We start from the raw sequence: 21103 nt of genomic DNA, 5'->3' as shown, positions 1-21103 counted from the left end.
GCAGTGAGCCGAGATTGCACCATAGCACTCCAGCCCGGGTAACAAGAGCGAAACTCCATCTCAAAAAAAAAAAAAAAAAAAAAAAATGACACATGCATAGAAAAGTGGATAAACAATGAATGTCAGCCTTTCTAGTTTTTGTCAATTTTGAAGGTACAGCTTAGTAGGGTCATTTCACTGTGTTCCAGAAACTTAACTTCAATAATATCTTTCCAGTTCACTGAGGATGTCTGAAACGTCATGGACCAGTTTTAGAACTGCTCCAGGAATAAGAGACCCTCAAGGTGGTCAGCAGTCCAGCACAGACCCCAGCTCACCTCTTTCCTGTGAGTGGCTGGGAAGGAAAAGGGCATGCAGGAAGTGCGGGTACATGTTGGAGTTGAGAGGTGGGCGGGCACAGAACATAAATATCTGAAGAGGTGGGAGTTAAAAGTCTAGAAAGAAAATCTGTAGCTTCCAAAGGCAAAGGCAAGCCTTGTTTATTGCATATAGAGCTGGCGATGGCACTCACTCAGCTCGAGAAAAGACTTCACCCGAGCTCTAAGTGCACTTGGAGACCCAAAGACTTGTAGGCTGCCCAGGCCTAAAGCTGGATTCTGAATGTCAGCAGGACTAGAGGCTTGGTGTTCAACCCTTAGCAGCACATACTGCTTCTGGGGCAGATTCATCACTTAAGTGGAGAAAAAGACAAACAGGGATAGATCATTACAATAATCTTTTAGCATCGAGGCTTTAGTTTCATAAAATTTGCAAATTTTGTGAAGAAATGTCCCACCCCTACCTTGCTGTAGGCTACCTGTGTTTGTAGTATTTGAAATGCTTATGTACACACGTGCCTTTGTGTATGTGTGGGTGCATAGCCCATGCTCTTAAAATAGATGCATGCCTGCAAGCTTTCCATAGTGTAATTTCTACCTTGCCCCTTCTGGTGTGTGTGTCTCTTTTCTTTCTCTCGAATCTACCTGCTGGAATTTGCAAACTACATCCATGAGCATAGATGGCACCAGGGAACTTGTGTCCCAGCTGAAGGCTTTTCTCTTAGTAACGTTGCACAGAAGATTTAAGTCCATGATGGATTTTCCAGACTCAGAGCTGGCCCACTCCCCAGAATGTACTGGCACAGGCATTGCTGAGGGCTTCTTCCCCACACCTAAAGCTTTGCTGGGTTTTGTGTTTCTGGACTGAAAGGTAAGATCAAAGAAGCGTTCCTGACACTGGGGGATATATCTTTTCACCAGGTAATAGGAAAATGTAATTTTCATCTGTGCAGACCTGTCTTTTTCCAAGCCTCCGTTTTCCTCCCACGCTCCACCCCTATCAAGACACTCCCAGGGCTCACTCTCCTGATCAAATCTGCTCTCTCCAAGGGGTTTGCTATAAGTCATTTCACTCTTCTTCCTCAAGTGAAGGCTTGGAGAGGGGCACTGCTTACCCACTGACTTGTGTCCTCCTACGTGAAAAGGCAGAGGGTTGAAGTTAATGTTTCTAAGATATATTTCAGTCCTAACGCTGTTTAATTTAATTTACATCTTAACCAATATATTACCTCTCCAGGGGTCGCATTTACTTCAAATCTAACTTGCCATTGTGGGACATAAGGTTTTCTTCTTGGCTAAAGAGACTTACAGTGTGTCGGCCCTTCATCTGTCAGCCTAGGAACAGTTTAGAGCTGCCAGAATGTGCAGGCAGGCATGGCTCAAGTGGCCCTATTTTAAGGGGTGAGGTTACCCCTAATATAGAAATTCATCACCTGAGGCCTGGGACTTCTTGCTCTTACCTTGTTTGACTCTCCTGCCAGGCCCTGGACTTCTTTAGGGCAAGCTGGGTCAAATCATCTTTGTTACCCAGGCCCTAGTCCAGCACCTAATGTGGGACAAATGCTCCACAGCTGTTTGGTTGGATGAGTGTTCGATGCAGCAGCTGGTGGCTCCCTGAACCCAGGCCTGTCTGTCTCTCCCATCAGCTGTGGTCCGAGGGATTAGGCTGCAGCCTGCCTGTCCTGCCATCAGGAGCACCTGCTGTTTCCAGCTGTTCTCTTCCCCAGCTTTCTTACCAGGGGCTAGGAGACACTGTCAGCTGAGGTGGCTGTCCCAGGCCATCTGGTCCTAGCAGTCTCCTGAAGGGTGCAAAGGTGAGCACGGTGAGCTGATGGGAACTGCACGCTCTCCCCGCATGAGTCCAGTTTCCCTCACACTTGCTCAGTTCACTCCCACGAGAAACTGTGTCCTGTCTGCCCTCGGGCTTGCCATCTGCACCTTAGCCTGTGTACACCCAGCTATCTGCCAGGGAATCCTGATGCCCACGGGACTTATCAGGCAGCCTCCTCAGATGTGGCCGCATGCACCTGCTGTGTGTCTTGGGGCCAGGGTTTGGCCCACCTGTAGTCTGGCTTCTTCTCCCACAGGTGTCTAGTGTGTCTCTCTACAGCACACCAGCCTTGGCTTCTTACCTTCCTCCCCATGCCAGCCATACCAAGCCCTAGCTTCCCTTTCTTTTTCCACCTGCATGTCTGCTATGGAGACCCTGAGGGTCCCTCCCACTCCACCTTCACCCACATGCCTCAAGCCTGATTTCTGTGCCCAGCACTGTACCACATGCAGCACCTCATCCATCTCCATGCCAAGCCTGGGTGAGGTAGGTGCCATCATTCCTTCTTTTTCCACCTGGGACCTAGAGAGGTTTCAATCCTTGCCCTGTATGGTTATATAAGCAGGCTGTGACTGCAGTGTGGTTTACACCTGGTCTCCAGAGCCAGTATCTTCCCCTATGCACACCCCGTCCCTGGTTCTGGTTGTAAAAACAAGATCACAGAGAACTGCTAGAGTTCTGCCCTGTGGTCATCTTTCCCCTGGTCCCAAGGTTTTGGCTTGAGCCACTACACGGTCTCACCCAGGCACACGCACACGTGTACAAGAGCTGGACAAGGCCAGGATATGGTCTATGCACTTCATACCTATTCCATCAGTCTACACATCTGGTTGTGCCGGCCCTCCGTGGCTTGTCAAAGCACCAGCCATGCTGACTAGGGCTGACTGGTGGCTGTACTCCTAATGCCACCTGCATCCGGTTCCCCTCTGCTGAGGGTCCCTGCCTCATTTGCATGCTCTCTTCCCTCTGGTGTGTGTGCATCTGTCTGCAGTCAGCAATGGACACCTGTTCCCAACTGGCAGCGTGGCACCAGTAGACACCCGTTCCCATCAGGCACCCTCCAACGCCCAATTGCATACCTCTCCCACACATGGCACTTGTTCTATGAACACCTCTCAGTTCCTCGGCTCTGCCTGGCCCAAGGAATCATGACGACAAGGTTCTCAAAACTTTCATTGCACAGTTGTCTGTGTCCAGCCTTCTGTCCCAGCCCTGTATCTACCTGCTCTTCCTCCCTCTTCCCTTCCCTCTTCATGGTGCCAGGATCCTTGGCAGGGGCCATGCATGGGTACACTTGCTTCTGCCAGATAGGCATGGTTCCCACCTCCTCTGCCACATTGCCAGCACTACCCACAAGCTGAATCGCACACACCATAAATGTCATGGCTGCAGCTGTCCCGGGGGAAAAGCTTGAGGCATGAGGTCATGGGGTTCACTCATCTGCCAGGGCAGAATCGAAGGGACCCTGTACAGGTGGCATTCACTGCATCTCCTGAGAATCACCTCACAAAAGGCCCTTGGTGTGCAGAGTTCCAGGGAGGAGTGGGGAGTGCAGAGTTCCAGGGAGGAGTGGGGAGCTCTTAAGGGTCAGCACCCCTGGGTTAGAGGTGGCTGACTGGGGGTGGCCAATGAGAGGCAGCTGTGGCTGCTGCCCTGGGGGACACCAGCTGGCTCAGCCTGCAGGCCAATGGGGTGATGCCACCGACAGCCTGTTGTTGATTCAGGCGGCTGGTGGGCTTTGCCATTCCCCAGAGGGGAATAAAGTGTACTGCTCCTCTGGGTTCTCAGGGTGGGCTTGCCTGAAACCCTCCTTTTTGGAAATGCCAAATAATGCCTCCTCACTGACACCAGAAAGGGGCTGGGAGACTATAAATCAATGTGAAGGGGGCTCTCTAGCGCCCTAGAAACCCCAAGACCTGGAGGGCCGCTCTTTGCCTCACGGTGAGCATGCCACGCCCACTGATTCACGGTGTTTAGGAATCCAGTGAGATCTTCTGTCTAATACTAAGGATACTTAGGCCCAGCCAGCCAGTCCACCTAGAGGTGCCAGCACCTTTAGAAGAGTCCTAGGGCCAGAGCTGGGCCACAGGTGTGGACACCCCTCAGTCCGCTCCTCAGAGAAGCCTATGGACCTGGCTGAGGAGTCAATGCCTGCATCTGCCATATTGGCCTGGCAGAGTTTCTGCAGAGCACTTTTTACTAGTTGATGTTTTCTTGTCTTTGTCTATTGCCTATTCCCCCCTCATGGAGGGTGACCTTCACCGGGGCAGGATCCCAGTGGCCTTGCTCATGCTTGAACCTTCAGTGTGGCACTGAGCACGTGAATGCCTTAATAGAAAGGTAACACACTGAATCCCTGCACCTGCTGAGCTTGGTGATCTGTGTTAGGCTGTGAGAGCTGCAGGAGGGGCATCCACAGGTGCTGCTCTCAGCAGGTGCTTATGGATTGCAGAAATGCTTGAACCCCACTAAGAGGCCAGAAACCTTTCCCATCAGTCACAGAAAGAACTCAGCTCCTATAAAACAGCCCTTGTCACACATTTCTGTCTGCTTTTCAGGCAGCTGTGCCCCAAGCTTTCTCCACTTAAGGCGATGCTTCTCAAACTTTAATGTGTATGCAGAGCGTCTGGGGATCTTGTTAAAATATAGATTCCGATTCAGCAGGGCTGAGTGGGCCTGAGAATCTGCATTTCTAGCAAGCACCTGTGTGATGCTGATGCTGCTGGTCTCTGCACCACACTTTGAATAGTGAGGATTCATGAGCGTCCAACACTTCTGTATTTTTAAGCATCTATGCATATCCTGTCATGTATCCTGAAACCAGACTGCAAGTATGCTCTGGCTTTTTGACATGCTCGGCGCTGCTGAGAGCTGTCTGTGTGCTGGGATCCTCTCCTGGTGTTCTTAGCGATCCAGCAAGTGAGCTGAAGATCCAGGAGGCCATGTGCTGGTTCCACTCTGCCACTTTTTTGTAGTGACCTTGAGCAAGTCTCATTCATGCTCTGGGCCTCAGTTTCCTCTCTGTGAAACGAAAGGTTAAGCGTGAGTTCTTAGGTCCGTTCCGGCTGTAACATTCTATGAAAAATGATAGCCACTTAGTCCAGTATGTTTCACGCACAGCCATATATGTTAACTCACTTAATCCTCGTAACAACCTATAGGAAAAGTGCTGGTATTATCCCCATTTTCCAGATGGGAAACTGAAGCAGAGGAGTTCCAGTAATGTGCCTGAGATCTCAGATCTAGCAATAGCAGCAAGAGAGGTGAACCGGTTTCCTCCAGATCCATGCTCTTACCCATTACACTTGACCGCCTCATAGATAACACCTATCAGGAGTGACTGTGCACCCAGGAAGATCACTCATTCTGGGCATTCTTAAAACAAGACCTCTTTCTCATGGATGTTAGCTCTCATGGTAAATTCTGTGCAATTTAGAGAGGCTGGCTTAGCCTAAGTGCCACGGAACACTCTGAGCCCTTCCAGCGCTCAGGATCTGGCATGCAATGAAACGCCATAAGAATGGCATGGCTGCTGGTTTCAGAGCCAGGTTCATTTAACAAACACCTATTGGGCTCTCTGGGCAGCCCCTGTAGGACTCTGGAGTCACAGTGTCTGGGTGTCACTGCCTGGATATGCCCACGTCCCCTGGCCCTGCACCGTTGGGTCTTCCCTCTAGGATGTTAGTAGCATCCCCCCAGGCTGCAGGGCTGTGTCTGGCAATGACTGAGCTTTTATACTTCCTGCATCTGTTTGTTAAAGAAAGAGGGAAAGCAAACACATTATCTGTTTTATATGGTTCCTTCCTCAACCTCATAAACAGGGCCCAAAGGAGAACATCACATTAAAAAATTAGATGCCCATGGAAACCTAAGTATGAGGGCAAAGTTGGATCTCAATGCAGTCAAACCTCTTTAAAAATAACTAGAGGAGAGGGGGCACCTCTGAGGCTGTCGACAACTCTTCTTGATTTAACTCCCATCCGGTGTTTACCTTCTCTAGGAAGCTGCCTGGATGCCTCCACTCTCCTGCTCTCAACTCAGGAAACCTCACCTTTGCCATTTACAGAATCTGACATGGTTGGTCCATCCCCAGTTATAGTTGCCATCTCCCCACCCCGACCCAGGTCCAGAGCCCCAGGAATACCTAAAGCCTTTCTTTCTGTAGCACTGGACTTAGACAGTCGGGAGATACTCAGCAGTGTTGATTGACTGAAATGCAGCCTTGGCCCTCTCTGGTAGGAACCAGGTCTAATTTGCCAAGTAAGGGGTCATTTAGTGAAACTGTTTTTATGGGCAAATAGAAAAGTTTGAAGCCAGACTATCAATTTTCTATGTAAATGATGCTTTTAAAGTGACAGGGAATGGTTTATGGTCATTAGAAAAGCAGACTGGATTTTTTTTTTTGGCCACCTCTTCTAAAATTGCTGAGCTACTGGTTCACATGCATGGGATGAGAGTCAATGGAATTCATTAATGTTCTTCAACACTGGTTGAGGCTGGGCTGTATACAAAGGACAGAAAAAGAGCCTGGTGTCCTGGTGGTCCAGAGACTTGGCCATGTTATTAATAGAACAGCTATGGTAGTTTGGGCAGTATTTCCTGTAGTTGGACATCCCGGCACTGAGCTGCCCTGGAAATGCTGCCTGGGGACCTGGCACCAGCATCCTGCCCAGGACTGGACACAGTCTCTAGCCCCAATCACTTGTTGGATGATTTCTCAGCCTGTCCCTTGTGTCTCTGTGCTCTGAGCGAAGATGGCTGCTAGCTGCCTCCTGCTTGTCTTCAGGGTGCTTTCATGGATCATCTTTTTAACTTTTTTCCTTCTTAGGAAGTTTCTAAAAACCTCACCAAGGAAAACGAACAAATCAAAGAGGACATGGAAGAAATTCGAACCGAGATGAATAAGCGAGGCAAAGAAAACTGCTCCGGAAACATCCTAGATAGCGTGCCAGACATCCGCTCAGCCCTGCAGAGGGACGCAGCGGCAGCCTACGCCCACCCAGAGGTACGGCCCCAGCCTCCAAGGGCCTCTGATCACAAGCCCTGGAAGTGGACACCAGCATCTCTCCTCTGCATAGAACTTTTCAGGGTTCAGTCCTTTCACAGAGAGGAGCTCACTTCATCCATACAATAGTTCTGCAGCTTCTGTAGGTTTGATGAGCAGCTGACCCCGTTTTACTTAACGCTGAAGCCCCAAGAGCTTCAGCGAGTGTTGAAGCCAGAACTGAAATCTGAGTCTGAGTCCCAGCCCCAATTTTTTTACAATCTCATATCCCATCTTTGTGCGTGACCATCTCTTGTGTTTGTAACTAGGGAGGACATGCATGCTGTCTTGTCTAGGACCATCCTGGTTTACTCCTGCTGTCTGCTGTGACTTTTTTTTTTTTTTAAGAGACAGGGTCCAGCTCTATCACCAAGGCTGGAGTGCAGTGTTGTGATCATAGCTCAACATTTGCAGCCTCAGATTCCTGGGCTTAAGTTATCCTCCTGCCTCTGCCTCCTGATTAGCTAGGACTGCAGGGACATGCTACCATACCTGGCCAATTTTTATTTTTATTTTTGTAAATACAGGGTCTTGCTATGTATTTTTTGTAAATATGGCTTGTCTCGAACTCCTGGCCATAAGCAATCCTCCTGCCTCAGCCTCCCAAGTCACTGGGAGGACAGGCGTGAGCCACCGTACCTGGCCCTGGCATGGTTATTAATAATACCCTCTTTTACTCTCAAAAATGCCCCAATTTGGAAACAAATTATATTCCCTCCCTCCTCATTTATAGGAGACTTTGTAATTTACTACATATTTTCATCACTATGCCATGTGGCCGTCATCACAGCTCTAGAAAAGCAGGCCGGACAGAGATCGATATCTTCATTTTACAGCTAAGGAAATCGATCCAGCTATGGTCATGTTCTCCCTCATCCAGTTGGGAAGTGGTGGCAGAGGGTCTCAAACCTCTGTTTCTTCCCACCCAGTTGTGTCCCTAGCACGAATTTACCCACAAATGGAACGCTGTCTAATGTAATTTGAGTGATACTGAAGGACCCACTTGCTTGAAAATGCCTCCCCATTTGGTGCCTGCTTCTTTTGGCTCCAGTTCCTACTAAGTTATGTTTATGTACTAAAGGTTAAATGTGTTACCATTTAATGTATTGGGTTGTTTACTGAGTTGTCGAAGAAATAGGCATTAATTTGGGAGATAATCCAAAAGAGTAGAAGAGGTAACAGGTAAGTTTTGGTGGCGGGACTTGAAGAGTCCTATTAGCAAGGCACACTATTAGCAAGACAGGTCTGGATCAAGTGGGCAGCCAGGGGATGGCAGCATTTAAGAGAGACTTTGTTTACTTTAACTGGTTACCAGGGGTTGATGGTAGATGGCAGAGTTGCGGCACACTTTTTTCCAGGGAGTGAGTTCCAGGTGGGCCACCAAGGGGTCTCCTCGGCTTCGGGGAGTTGTTCTGAGTGTGGATTGAGTAGGACCTGAGACAGCTGGAGCCCCTGAGCTGGTTTCTCTGTAGGCTGTGGTGTGGAGAACTTTGGGGACGTGTTGCGGTGTGGAGAACTTTGGGGACGTGTTGCTGTGTGGGACTGGGTTGCCTGGACCACTGAGAATTGAGAGAGAAAGGAAGGCTGGGTATGTGGGCCTGAAACTCTTGCGTAGGGCAGTTCATCAAAGTGGTAACAGGCAGGCAGCGGCTGGCTTTGGCGATCTTGGGCACACATGTTCCAAAGGCAGGACTGCAGGCAGATTGGGGCTTTTGAGGCAACAAGCCCTGAAAAGAATATGGTGCCTCCACTCTCCCCAATATGTAACTCAAAATAACAATTCCAAGCCATAAACTAGCCATAAGAAAGGCCAATAATTTGCTGGCTTTGCCCATGATGACTACTTTGGTGCTTTTTTGGAAACATCATATTTCTTCAAAAATTATTTTGATTCTCAATTTGGGTGTCCCTGACATGCTAGCTACTGAGCACATGTTTAGGCTGCTTAGTGGGGCATCTCTGAGTGGGTCTGAGCTCATAAACCAAGGAGCCAGAAGACATTTGGGCTGGAAGGGAACTTGAAGTGTCCCACTCATTAAACCTGGGGCACAGTGTCTCTTATCTCAGCCCACCTGGCATCAGCGGCCCAGCTGCCCAGTGGAACCAGGCGTCCCTTGCCTGCTCTGGCTTCCAGTTTCCCATTCGACTGAGCTTAAGAATGCATCTGTTGTCTGGATGACACATTATGTGGTATGTTTGGGAACCCAGCTCAGATTTCCTGAGGGCAAACGGCAAACCAGATCAAATACACCAAACCCCTTTTCTCCTTGCTCAGCAAAGTCCCTTCCCCTCCTCCAGTCCCCCATTCATCACACTGCTGAAGTTAGCACAATCCTTCCCCACCAGGGCGGTGGGGCAGAAAGGGGAAGTGGTACCAGAGGCTCCAAGGCAGGACCTTGCCGTCCCTCTCTTTAGTGAACCCCATGCCAAAAAGTGGGTGGAAGGAGCACGGGGTCTGGTTGTTTATTTTCAGGGTTCCTGTAGATGATGTCAGAGCTTTCTTGGAATGGTGAGTGGTAATTTGTTGAGGGCTTCTCTCTGAGATGGTCCTTGCCTGGAGGGTTGGCATGGGGCTCTGAGGGCTGGGTTGGGAGTAGAGAGAGGAGGGTGGGAGTGGGAATATTTGACTCCAGAAGCTGAAGTCATACAACAGACTCTTGGATTCACAGAGAAAGGAAATCGAAGCTTGGTGGGGGCCGCTGCCACCCCGTGCAGCCTGTCGCCAGTGGATCTGAGGAAATTATATGTTCCCTGGCAAGGGCTGTCCATGGTCTTGCTCCATCTCCTTGGCTGGGAGAAGGCATTGCAGTTCCCACCCTTCCCCAAGAGCCTGGAATTAAAGACAGTTCCTGGGGTTTGTGGCGAAGAAATGACAACCTGCGTTTGCAATGCAGAGGGAGACCAGGGTCTGGTAATTAGATGCCCTTCAGCGTCTGAGTCACGGGCTGTGGCCAGGGTCTCCTGACAGCCTGCCGGGCTGCTCTTCCCAGTGGGAAATGAGGGATCTCCCAAGTCTGCTGGGTGGAAGCCAGACCACGGCGCAGAGGACTTGGGGAGGCAGGCGATGGCAGGCAAGTTCGTCTTGTGGTCACAGCTGTGGGCGGAGGGCTTAATGGAAGGAAGAGGCAGGGCTGAGGGCAGGCAGCAAGGAGCCAACCTGAGTTAAGTGATTGAGAAGTGCTCCTCTCAGCCACTGAACTGATTGACTTTTAACCAAGTTGCTGAACGACTCTGAGCCTCTGTTTCCTCATCTGTAAAATGTGGATGATGGTATCTACCTTCCCCATTGTTGTAAGGGTTAAAAATAATACAAAGGGACACGGCCATAATAAGCTTTCATTAAAATATCATCTCCAGCAACCAGATATCGCCTACAGCTGAGGTGGAGGGTCCATCACCAGCAAGAACAAGGAACTGAGGGAGCGGCAAGGAGCCGGAGTGGGGGCTGCCCCAGGCGCAGCCGGGCATGTCGCCTGTTTCCCCTGGGCAGAGAGAGCAGGCTGGCAGAAGGGTGTCCCCTGCCTTCAGGAGTCGGTCACCACTGTGTGCTAGGGAGGGAGAGATACATGAGCCCATTGGTTGTGCCATCCAGATGAACTCTCTTGGCATGAGAAAGCAGGCACAGGCTTGGGGGTGTTCTTGGGGTTAATGAAGACTCAGGGCTTTCTCCAGGCCAAATCGTAAAGATCAAAGCAAGAGCCTGGTTTGCTTCTTTCTGTGCAAAAGGCGCACATTGGTCATGGTGGCCGGATCCCTACAGCCAACATGGAGTGGCTAAAGGCCCGGCCCTGCCTCGGGGTACCGGGCATCCAGGAACACAGGTTGGAGCTTCCACATGGGCTCTGCTCTCTGGGTGGCTTCTGCCAAGGCCTAGAATTACAGGATTAAAAGGAGCTCATTCCCCTCCTCCTGGTTGAGAAGGGACCTCATGGTTTAGGTGGCTGCAGGAAGCCACCTCTTCATTATTCAGCCATCAGAGTCCTGGGGAGAGCAGGGCTGAGCCATGCTCCTCTCAGGCTCCCACACTTCTCTGATGGCGCCACCACAGCAGCCGGACCCACCTGTGGGATGGCCCTGAATTTGAGCACGGTCAGTTCACAGGTCGTATGCCCAAGCTCCTTTGCTTTCAAAGGTGGGTGATTATAATCCTGGACAGGGAGTCTGCCTGGACAGACCAACACAGGACCTGAGATCCTGCCACACTGTGGACACGGGGGCTCCTCCTTGGGCAGCAGCTCTGTGGAGGACAGGGTGCTCCATCTGCATGATCAGAGCTGTCACAGGGGCACTCTCATAGTGCCATCCAAATGCCCAGTCACCCGGCCATGTGCTGCCTACTTTTAAGCATCCTTTGTTTGACAAAATCAAATGCCAGTTACCAATTCCTTGGGATTTGTTATGATTCTGATGTACAAATATTAGGGAGCCTCCATCCAGATAAATCAAAGATGAACAAGAAATGGTCTCTCTTCTTTCGGATTCCCGTAGTCTACAGAGACTAAACAGTGCCTATGGAAAGCAGGCTAGGAGAGGTGCTACAGTAGAATCACAGACTTGTAGTCATTAGGACTTGTGTTCAGCTTGGGTGAGAGACCCAAATACAGTGCCTTAAACAATAGAAAGTGTTGTTTTTCTTTCACGTAAAAAAACGCTCTGGAGGCTGGCAGTCCAGAGCTGGTATGATTAGTTCCAAGATGTCATTAGTGACTTTCATCCTCCAAATCCCCTCATGAACACAAGATGGCTGCTCAGCTCCAGCCATTCTGTCCACATTTCAGTCCAGAGAAATGAGGAAGAGAGCAAAAGATGCCTCCCAGCTGAGTCAGCCCCTCTTATACAGAGAACTTTTCCAAATGCACATCCCACCAACTTCTTCCCATACCCCACTGGCCAGAATTCAGTCCCAACGCCATCCCCATAAAACCAGGTCTTTATTAGTAAGGAACAAGAGGGCAGGGAATTTGAGTAGTCAATGAGAAATCTCTGCCATAAAGCACAAAATGCATCTTGGGGAAGATGGATTAATTCTGAATTAGAAGGTCCAGGAGTATTTCCTTGGGGGCTTGAGATTTTAGCTGGGCCTTGAGAAATAGACAAATAAGGAGCTATATTGGGGGGAAGAAGTATAATGGCTTTCCAGGCAGAGAAAACAGTCTGAACTGAGATCCAGCGGCTCAGGAGAGCCAAGAGTTTCAGTAGGGAGCCAAGTGATTGGAGTGCCTAGGGTGTGGGGTACAGGACACACAACAAGAGAGAAGAATGCTGAGCTAGGTCAAGATCAGTTTTACTTTGGACTAAAGTATGCAGGAGGAGGGTTTGGGGGATGGGCGTGACGTGTTTTAGGAAGCTTATTTTGGTTGCCGTAACAAGCTTCATCCTGAGGCGGTGTCTCCTGGTCCTTTGGCTTCACGTCCCAGGCCAAGCACCCTCCCCTCACATGGATCTCACTGGAAGCAACTTACACCAGATCTAAGTCACCCAGCATCCCTCGGCCAGAGCCAAGAGGAGGGCTGCATTCTCTGGGCAGTATGATGAGTCAAGCATAGAGACTGATTCTAGAACCAGACTTCCTGGGTTCAATCTGCCTTACCACTCACCTGCTGTGGGACCTTGTGAAATTTATGTAACCTCTCTATGCCTCAGTTTCCTGATCTGTATATGATCATGATAAAAATAGAGCCTACTTCATAGAACTGCTGAGAAGATTAAATTAGTTAATATATGTAAACGTATAAAGTGCTTGGAACAATGCCTGGCTCTTCGGAGGTGCTGCTGTTATTAGCACAGCCTTGGCTCCAGCCTTGCCCCCACCTGCCCACTGCCTCTCTGACCAGTGACCCGACCTTTCCTTGTGTCCCCTCTGAGGAACAGTATGAAGAGCGATTTCTGCAGGAAGAAACCGTGTCCCAGCAGATCAACTCCATCGAGCTCCTGCAGACGCGACCCCTGGCTCCACCTGAGGTGATGAAGCCGCAGCGGCCCCTGCAGAGGCAGGTCCACCTGAGAGGCCGGCCAGCCTCCCAGCCCACCGTCATCCGGGGCATCACCTACTATAAAGCCAAGGTCTCTGAGGAAGAGAATGACATCGAAGAGCAGCGTGAGTTGGGGTCAGGAGGGTGGCCCCAGAGGCAGGGCAGGGAGGGAGAGTCACCATTTGGACCGTGTGGGGATGGACTTTCTGGAAGCCATATACCCCTTCTACATTTCGATTACTGCTGTGGGTCTGTTATCCAGAGCTCTCACTGCATTTCCTCACAACTCGCTGAGTGGTGTTGGGCAAGGCACTTAACTTCTCTGGGCTTGCAGAAGACCATATGGCAGAGCGTGGCTGGGCTGGAAGGGACTTCAGTGCCCTCCAGTTCAGTCCTCCCCGTTTGCAGATGAGGAAACTGAGGCTTGGGAGGACTGACTCCCTCAGAGCCATGCAGTGGGCTTCCCCGCCTGCTCCTTCCTCTAGGCACCCTGAGCTTCCTGTCTGAGTCTCCAGCACCTTCCCTTTGATCTCTGTCCTTCCTTTTTCATGGAAGAGAGACGATCCCTTTCTCCATCACCTTTACCTTGTTCCCTTAGGCTCTTCCTCTTCCTGTGCTCCTTGTCGCCTCTTCCTCCTCCTCCTCCTGCACCTCCTCTTCCTCCTCCTCCTCCTGAACCTCCTCCTCCTCCTCTTGTCTTCTTTCTTTTCTTTGCCCAGCGTTCCCAGCAGGCATCTGCTCTTCCCCCTTCCCTACTGTGTCTGAGCAGGTCCTTCCCCATCAGGGCAGATGCAGCAGCCTCCTGTCTGTCTCCTTGCTTCTGCCTTTGCCTCCACCCCATTTATTCTCCACCCAGTAGCTGGTATCATCATTTTGCCCATGTTTAACTGTGTCTTTTTTTTTTTTTTGCTCTTTTTTTGTGTTGATTTGTGGGAGTTTTTTACATATTCTGGATACAAGTTCTTTGTCTTCATATGCGTTGCACGTATTTTCTCCCTACTTACAGCTTGCATTTTTAGTTCCTTAATGGTGCTTTTAATGAGCATGTGACATCTACTAATTAATTTTGTGGTTACAGCTCTTTGTGTTCAAAGAAATGTTGGCCTCTCTATGTTCCATCTCTGCAGCCTTCCGTTTCGCTCAGAATAAAAACTGAAGTCCACACACAGCCTCTAAGCCATGCATGCCCAGCACCTGCCCTCGTTCTGACCTCACCTCTGGCCACTTCCCCCTCTTCTGCTTCAGTCACGCTGGCCACCTCGCTGCGCCTGGGCCACTGCAGGCACATTCTGCCTCAGGGCCTTTGCTCTGCGGTTACTCACCCCTGGAACTGTTGTCCCTGCTGGCCGCTTGCTGATTCCTTTACCTCCTCCAGGCAGCTGCTCATCCCTCAGCTCAGTGAGTCTCATCCCCCAGCTCAGTGAGTGAGTCTCATCCCCCCAGCTCAGTGAGTCTTATCCCCCAGCTCAGTGAGTCTCATCCTCACCACTTTATTCTTCTCTGCAACTTTCCCTTCCCTTCTAACTTTTCTGACTCTCTTTACCCTATTCTTTGCTCCCCATAGCACCTTCAAGTGCACAATCCTGCCTATTATCCAGTGTCTCCACCACTAAATGGAAGCTCCATGAGGTCAAGGATCCTTGTTTTGCTCACTGTTGCTATCCAAACTTCATAAACATGTGTTGGAGGCCAGGCACGGTGGCTCACACCTGTAATCCCAGCACTTTGGGAGATTGAGGCAGGTGGATCATGAGGTCAGGGGATGGAGACCAGCCTGGCCAACATGGAGAAACCCCGTCTCTACTAAAAATACAGAAATTACCCAGGCATGGTGGCGCACGCCTGTAATCCCAGCTACTTGGGAGGCTGAGGCAGGAGAATCACTTGAACCAGGGAGGTGGGGGTGGCAGTGAACTGAGATTATGCCACTGTACTCCAGCCTGGTGACAGACTGAGGCTCCATCTCAAAAACCAAACAAACAAAAACATTTGTTGGATGGATGGATTGGATGACTCACTTACTCCCAGCCACTGGGGTTCAGGGCCCATGACTATGTGTCGTGCCAGTGACCCCTGAGTCCTGGGGGGGTGCGTGGCTGCAGTCTGTTCAGAGGAACCTCCTGGAAATACACTGTCCTTCCATCTGTGCTCCTGCCCAGCTTCTTCCGAAATCCCAGCCAGGCCCCCTCTCCAACTCAGGCCACCGTGTTAAGGAAAGGCTCCCTCTCATTCACCTGCCCATGGCCATGTGCTCTTTGTCATCTGTAGGTTGCTTCTCTTCTGTGCCACAGTGAACTTTGTGCTTGTTTCACAGAAGACGAGTTTTTCAGTGGTGAGAATGGAGTGGATTTGCTGATTGAAGATCAGCTCTTGAGACACAACGACCTGCTGGCCAGTGCCACCCGGAGGCCGGCAGCCACCCGTCAGGGACACAGCACTGCTGCAGCAACTGACCTGAACACTCCGATCACAGCCTGGTCCTCGGCACTGCCACCGCCCTCCACCTCAGCTCCCAGCATCGCCGACCCTGCCTCAGTGGGACCATTTTCAGCAACATTCCAAACAACCTCGGCATCTCCAGATCCCAAGAGGGAGTCAGTCCAGCAGCCCTCTCCTCACGTACCAGCCACCACCGTGGCCCACACAGCCACCCAGCAACCCACAGCCCCAGCTCCTCCGGCAGTGCCTCCCAGGGACGAGTTGATGGAAGCTACGCACACAGCCCCAGTGCCTCCCACCACAGTCAGAACAGACTCAATGGGGAAAAACGCTCCTGCTGGGCAGCAAACAACGCCTGCCAGTCCCACGCTGAGCCCTGAAGAAGAAGATGACATCCGGAATGTCATAGGTGAGTTCACTGTACCTGGTCTTGGTCTCCTGATCAGCTCAGGTAAGAGGCTGAGCCTGAAAATATGTTGAGAGGAGGAGAGGCCAGACGGTCAAAGTTCCTCACGGGAATGGCTAGTGGAGTTATGCCTTTGACCAACGATTAGTTTTAACACCTAGGGTTTATGTGTTATGAAAATGTGCCAGTGGCAAGAATGGGACTCTTTTTTCTAAAATATATATGTAAATTAATGAAGCCAAGATTTGCTTTCATGAGGCAGTTTTATAAATATTTGTTGAGTGCTTTCTGTGCACTAGGCTTTATGATGGGTGTTGGGGTATCCAGTGATGAATTAGTGAATTTTTCTGCCGTAAGTTTACCAGGCCACAAAAGAACAAAGGGTTTTTACTGTGGGGGAAGTCCCAGATTTGTAGCAGAGTGAGAGCAGGGAAATACCCAGTGCAATGGGCCCCAGCGCCAAATCCTGAGCCCCACCCATGGAGAGCACGGAAACATCATGGCGCCGTGTGACAGGTGCTGTACCAGAGAAATGGAGAAACAGGGAAAGGAAAGAAGGAATCTTAGCTTTGCCTGGCTGCCAGGAAGGCTGGGGAAACTTTTCTAAGGAAGCGTCATTTGAGCTGGGATTTGAAGGATGAATAGGAGTTTTCTAAGCAGAGAAGGGAAGCCTCCTGACTGTTAGGTCAAAAAAAACAAGGTATGTTCTGGAAGCATAGAGAATGCAGCCCTATTCTGTGCCTGGGAGCTCCACGGCCCAAGAGAACTCAGAGCAGTGAAATAGGAAAGTAGGGAAAAAAGGGAACTGAAAAAGGAAAAATGGGGGCTAGTTACAAATATCCTTCCAAAGAGAACTCAACCAAGCGTTCGTTAAATCACCACTGAAAAATAACGCTATTGAGTAATAATTTCATCAAATATTTGTTGAAAAATACACTTGATTTGACAGAGGATATGGCTTGCCCTGTCCATATCTTTCCCTTTTCCCATCTTTCACGCCCTTGGCAGCCTTGTTCTGAATCCCTCCTCAGCATAAGGTGCCAGCCGCTGCCAGAGACAGGGTGGTGAAGGCGCACCTGCTGGGCGTCAGGCACTCTGGTCTCTGCCGTTGATAGCTGTGTGACTTCGGCCAAATCTCAGCCTTCTCTGGGTCTCAGTATATGCTGTGGTTTTCTGCAGAAGTTTATCAGGCCATGATACAGGAGTGGATTCTTACTGGGTGAAAGTTTCAGAAAAATGGCAGAGTGAGAGCAGGGAAATAGCCCATAAAAATGGTCCCCAGGGCAAAATCTCATGAACCCTGGCCTGGTGGAAGCTAAGCAAGAAGGCAGTTCTTGAGCCTCAGAGGTGAGGGTGGGAACAGGAGAGAATGTTTAAGTTTCCGAGGTGGGGATCCCGCTGTGTTTCTCTAAACTGCCTTGGCGTCGGAGCAGAGGCTACCGCTTGTGCAGTAGCTCTGAGCAGCCTGGCCTGTGTGCTCTTGAGAACAGGCCCTGAAGCCAGCACTCTGCCTCCTCCTCTGCCGTGGGAGTGAACTTCCCTGGGCCCTCATACCTCCACCACTTCAGCTTCCTGTCACCCTTGGGTGAGAGGGAATGTTCCTCCAAGTATTTGAAAATCCCTGTTGTCCCACCACAGTTTGCTAAAACACTAACAATGAAGACAGGCTGCAGGTAGGACCCACACACCTTGCATGCCGTCAGGCAATGGTGTTTGCCGGCCTGGGAGCCTCTTCCCTTGCTAGCCAGGAGTGAGTCTTCTTCTGTCTCCATAACCTCCTAACCTGGGTCCCAGCACCCAGCCTGTCCCCAGCTGCCTCCCCAGGGCTTTGCTGCCAGTGGGCTTTTCTGCTGTTTCCAGGGGCTCTTAGAACTCTGTCCTCCTCCAGTAGCTTGATGAGATGCTGATGCCCAGGGAAACCTTGGGTCCCAGCAGTCATTTACCTGGTGGTAGAAATGACATTTTCCCTTATTCAATATTCTATTCAACGGAATAACATCATCATGCTGAGGATGTAAGGTTTGCTTCAAGACTAGCCTGTGGCATTTTTCAGAGGAGCTGGGGTTCTCGCCTCTTCTGTCGACTGCAGAAGAAATAGACATGGATACAGATGTAGTGTGTTCTTCGAATGCCAAGGGGTGAGAGGAGGGGTGGCCCAGAGAAGAAAAAAGCTTTGGCTGTCCAGGTGATGTGGAACTTTGATAAGTTTGTTTCTGGGAATTATTTTCAATATTCTGTCACTGCCAAGGCTAGGCGCGGGGGCTCACGCCTGTAATCCCAGCACTTTGGGAGGCCAAGGTGGGCAGATCACCTGAGATTGGGAGTTCGAGACCAGTCTGATCAACATGGAGAAACCCTGTCTGTACTAAAAATACAAAATTAGCCAGGCATGATGGTGCATGCTTGTAATCCCAGCTACTTGGGAGGCTGAGGCAGGAGAATCATTTGAACCCAGGAGGCAGGGGTTGCAGTGAACCGAGATTGCACCATTGCACTCCAGCCTGGGCGACAAGAGTGAAACTCCATCTCAAAGATGGAATTTTCATGCCTAACATTCTCTGCAGCCCCCGAATTGCCTGTGCCTGGCCAAGGAAGACTGTGATGGGCTGACATCTCCCCGCCGTCAGTTAATAAAAAGCATTTGTCTGAAATAGATTTGCTACCTGGGAAAGCTTGTTTGCTGATTGATGAACCCAGCAATTTTGATTTTTGAGCTATTTAAGATGTGGTTGTAAACAGGGCTGCTTTTAAAAGATTTTATCCCATGGTTTCCAATCCTGATTTTGTGATGTCCTAAAATGTCTACTGTTGTCTTCAGGAGAGTTATAACATTTTCAAAAAAAATCCAAAACAAGTAAATTAGGATGTATTTTTGGCTGTGCAAATAAAGTATTTGGTCATAGTGTAGCTGTAGGACAGAGGGAGGAAAAACGTTGTCAGTAATTGGAGCCGGGGCTTTGGTAGGATTTGTACCATCCGAGAAGGCACTTCTGCTCCAGACAGCCCTGGCTTTGGGAATAGCCCCGGCTACTGCAGAGAAATAAAAGTGCCACGTGGCCAAGGCTCTGCAGATTCCCAGACTTTAGCAACTACAATTCCTGATGCATTTTGTAGAAGGGGTTGGTTTGGAGTGAGAGAGGGTGGGTGGGAGGAGGAGACAAAGAGGATAGTCAGTTTATGACAATACCAGAGAGAGCCTGGCTTCTATTTGAAACTAGGAAATATCATGAACTATGAAGAATGTCTCCATCTCCCCCACAAAGCAGATGACTGTAACCACCCCCAAGGCTTGGCCAGCTGTGCTGACCATGGGGTGTGATGGCCAGTCCTGCCTGTCTTGTGTCAGGGAGGCTGGCCTGGGGCAGCCCAAGAAAGGCGATGCTGATGTGGGCTGAAGCGGCTTCCAGAGCCTCTGCAGAGCCCAAACAGCTCCCCCAGCCCCAGCTTCTTGGCCCCAGCTCCACTGGTCTCAGTCTCTTTGCTGGTGCTCCTAACCCAGATCCCTCAGACCACTGGGAATCCCATCATCGTACAACGCAGGGGCCTCTAGTCCTAGATGTAAGAATATATAATGGGTAAAATATATCTTTGCAGGTGGTAAAGGACTGAAGTCTAAGCCTCTTGATGAGGACAAAGAGTCAGCTAGTATTAATAACTCATCCAGCACTACAGCATGCTCGACTGCAAAGATCCAAAGTGAGCAAGAAGTGGTCACTTTCCCAAAGGTGCAGGGAGGCAGCAGTGACTGAAGTGGCTGAGCACGTGGGAAGTGTGGCCAGCAACAGATGCACGCGGTCCGGGAGCGTCGCATCACTTCTACCATGAGACTCCTCTCTGAGGGTGTTCCCCAGCTCACCAGGCTCAGATGGCAAAGAAGAACTCTCCAGGCAGAGCCAAGAGCATGAGCCGGGTGGGCAGGGAATGGAAGGCAGCCCAGGTGCGCCGGCACAGATGGGGATGCATGAGGGAGAGTGATGGAATTCCAGGCAGGGAGCTGGGGCCTGATGATGAAGGGAATGAGAAGTAGGGACTCGATGCTGAGAGAGGGCTCTAACATGGAAATGGTATTCGGATTCGGTCCAGGATTAAGTGCTGAGCACTCAGGACATGTGAGTGCTGTGGGAGTCAGGGATGCAAAGACAGAAACGGCCCGGGCCCTGCCCTGGAGCTGCACAGCTTGTATGTGAGACTGACACGGACACTGACTTCAGTGCAGGGTGGTGAGCACTGGAGGACAGAGGCTGCAGTGGTCACTGAGGGAGACTGAGGCAGCCCAGGACCCTCTTCGGGAAAGAGATGCTGGCCTAGCTGTCTTGTAGCATGGGGGGAAATTAGGCAAAGGAGGAAAGTGGCATGGCAGTGAGAAGAAGCAGAGCAAACAAGAGCACCAGGGCCAGTGCAAAATGACAATGCGGGGCCCGTGCTCAAAAGGCTGGGGAAACTGCCTGCCAGCAGTAAATACAAATCTCTTCTTCTTCCATTCATGGTGTGTACGTGCCTCTCTCTCTGTCTCTTTCCTTACGGTGTTATTTGCTTTTCCATGCTTCTGTAAGTAAAGACATCCAGGTATGCCCCCATCTTATTGCACTTTGCATTGTTGTACTTCGCAGATGAGAGTGCATTTTTCACAGACTGAAGGTTTGTGGGAATCCTGTGTCAAGCAATTCCACCAGCACCATTTTCCAACCCCATGTGCTCACTTTGTGTCTCTATGTCACATTCTGGTAATTCTTGCAATATCCCAAACTTCTTCTTTGTATGTTGTGATGATCTGTGATCAGTGATCTTTGATATTACTGTTGTCATTGTTTTGGGGTATCACCAACCACAGTTATATAAGGCAGTGAACTTAATCCGTAAATGTGTGTGTTCTGACTGCTCCCCCAACTAGCCATTCCCATGTCTGTCTCCCGCTCCTTGGGCCTCTCTATTCTGTGACACACAACAATATTGAAATTAGGCCAATTAATAACCCTGCAGTGGCCTCTAGGTGTTTAGGTGAATGGAAAAATCCCACACTTCTCACTTTAAATCAAAAGCTAGAAATGACAGAGCTGAGTGGTGACGGCGTGTCAAAAGCTGAAATAGGCCGAA

At 50.2% G+C, this 21103-nt stretch overlaps 1 protein-coding gene across 2 annotated transcripts in view; it reads left to right on the top strand.

Annotated features, from left to right (window-relative positions):
* OLFML2B (olfactomedin like 2B) overlaps positions 1-21103 on the top strand; it is a 40196-nt gene that overhangs the window by 9489 nt on the left and 9604 nt on the right. Inside the window, exons 4-6 of one of the 2 annotated variants that reach the window (XM_008984797.5) lie at positions 6977-7153; positions 13064-13289; positions 15479-16012. In XM_008984797.5, coding sequence (XP_008983045.4) covers positions 6977-7153; positions 13064-13289; positions 15479-16012 — 937 coding nt within the window. Of the gene's footprint in view, positions 1-6976; positions 7154-13057; positions 13290-15478; positions 16013-21103 lie in introns of both variants that reach the window. The other variant, XM_002760207.6, reaches the window with a different exon arrangement.

The sequence above is a fragment of the Callithrix jacchus genome, chromosome 18, assembly GCF_049354715.1.
Source record: "Callithrix jacchus isolate 240 chromosome 18, calJac240_pri, whole genome shotgun sequence".
Classification (NCBI taxonomy): Eukaryota; Metazoa; Chordata; class Mammalia; order Primates; family Cebidae; genus Callithrix; species Callithrix jacchus.
This window is presented reverse-complemented; position numbering and strand designations above follow the sequence as displayed.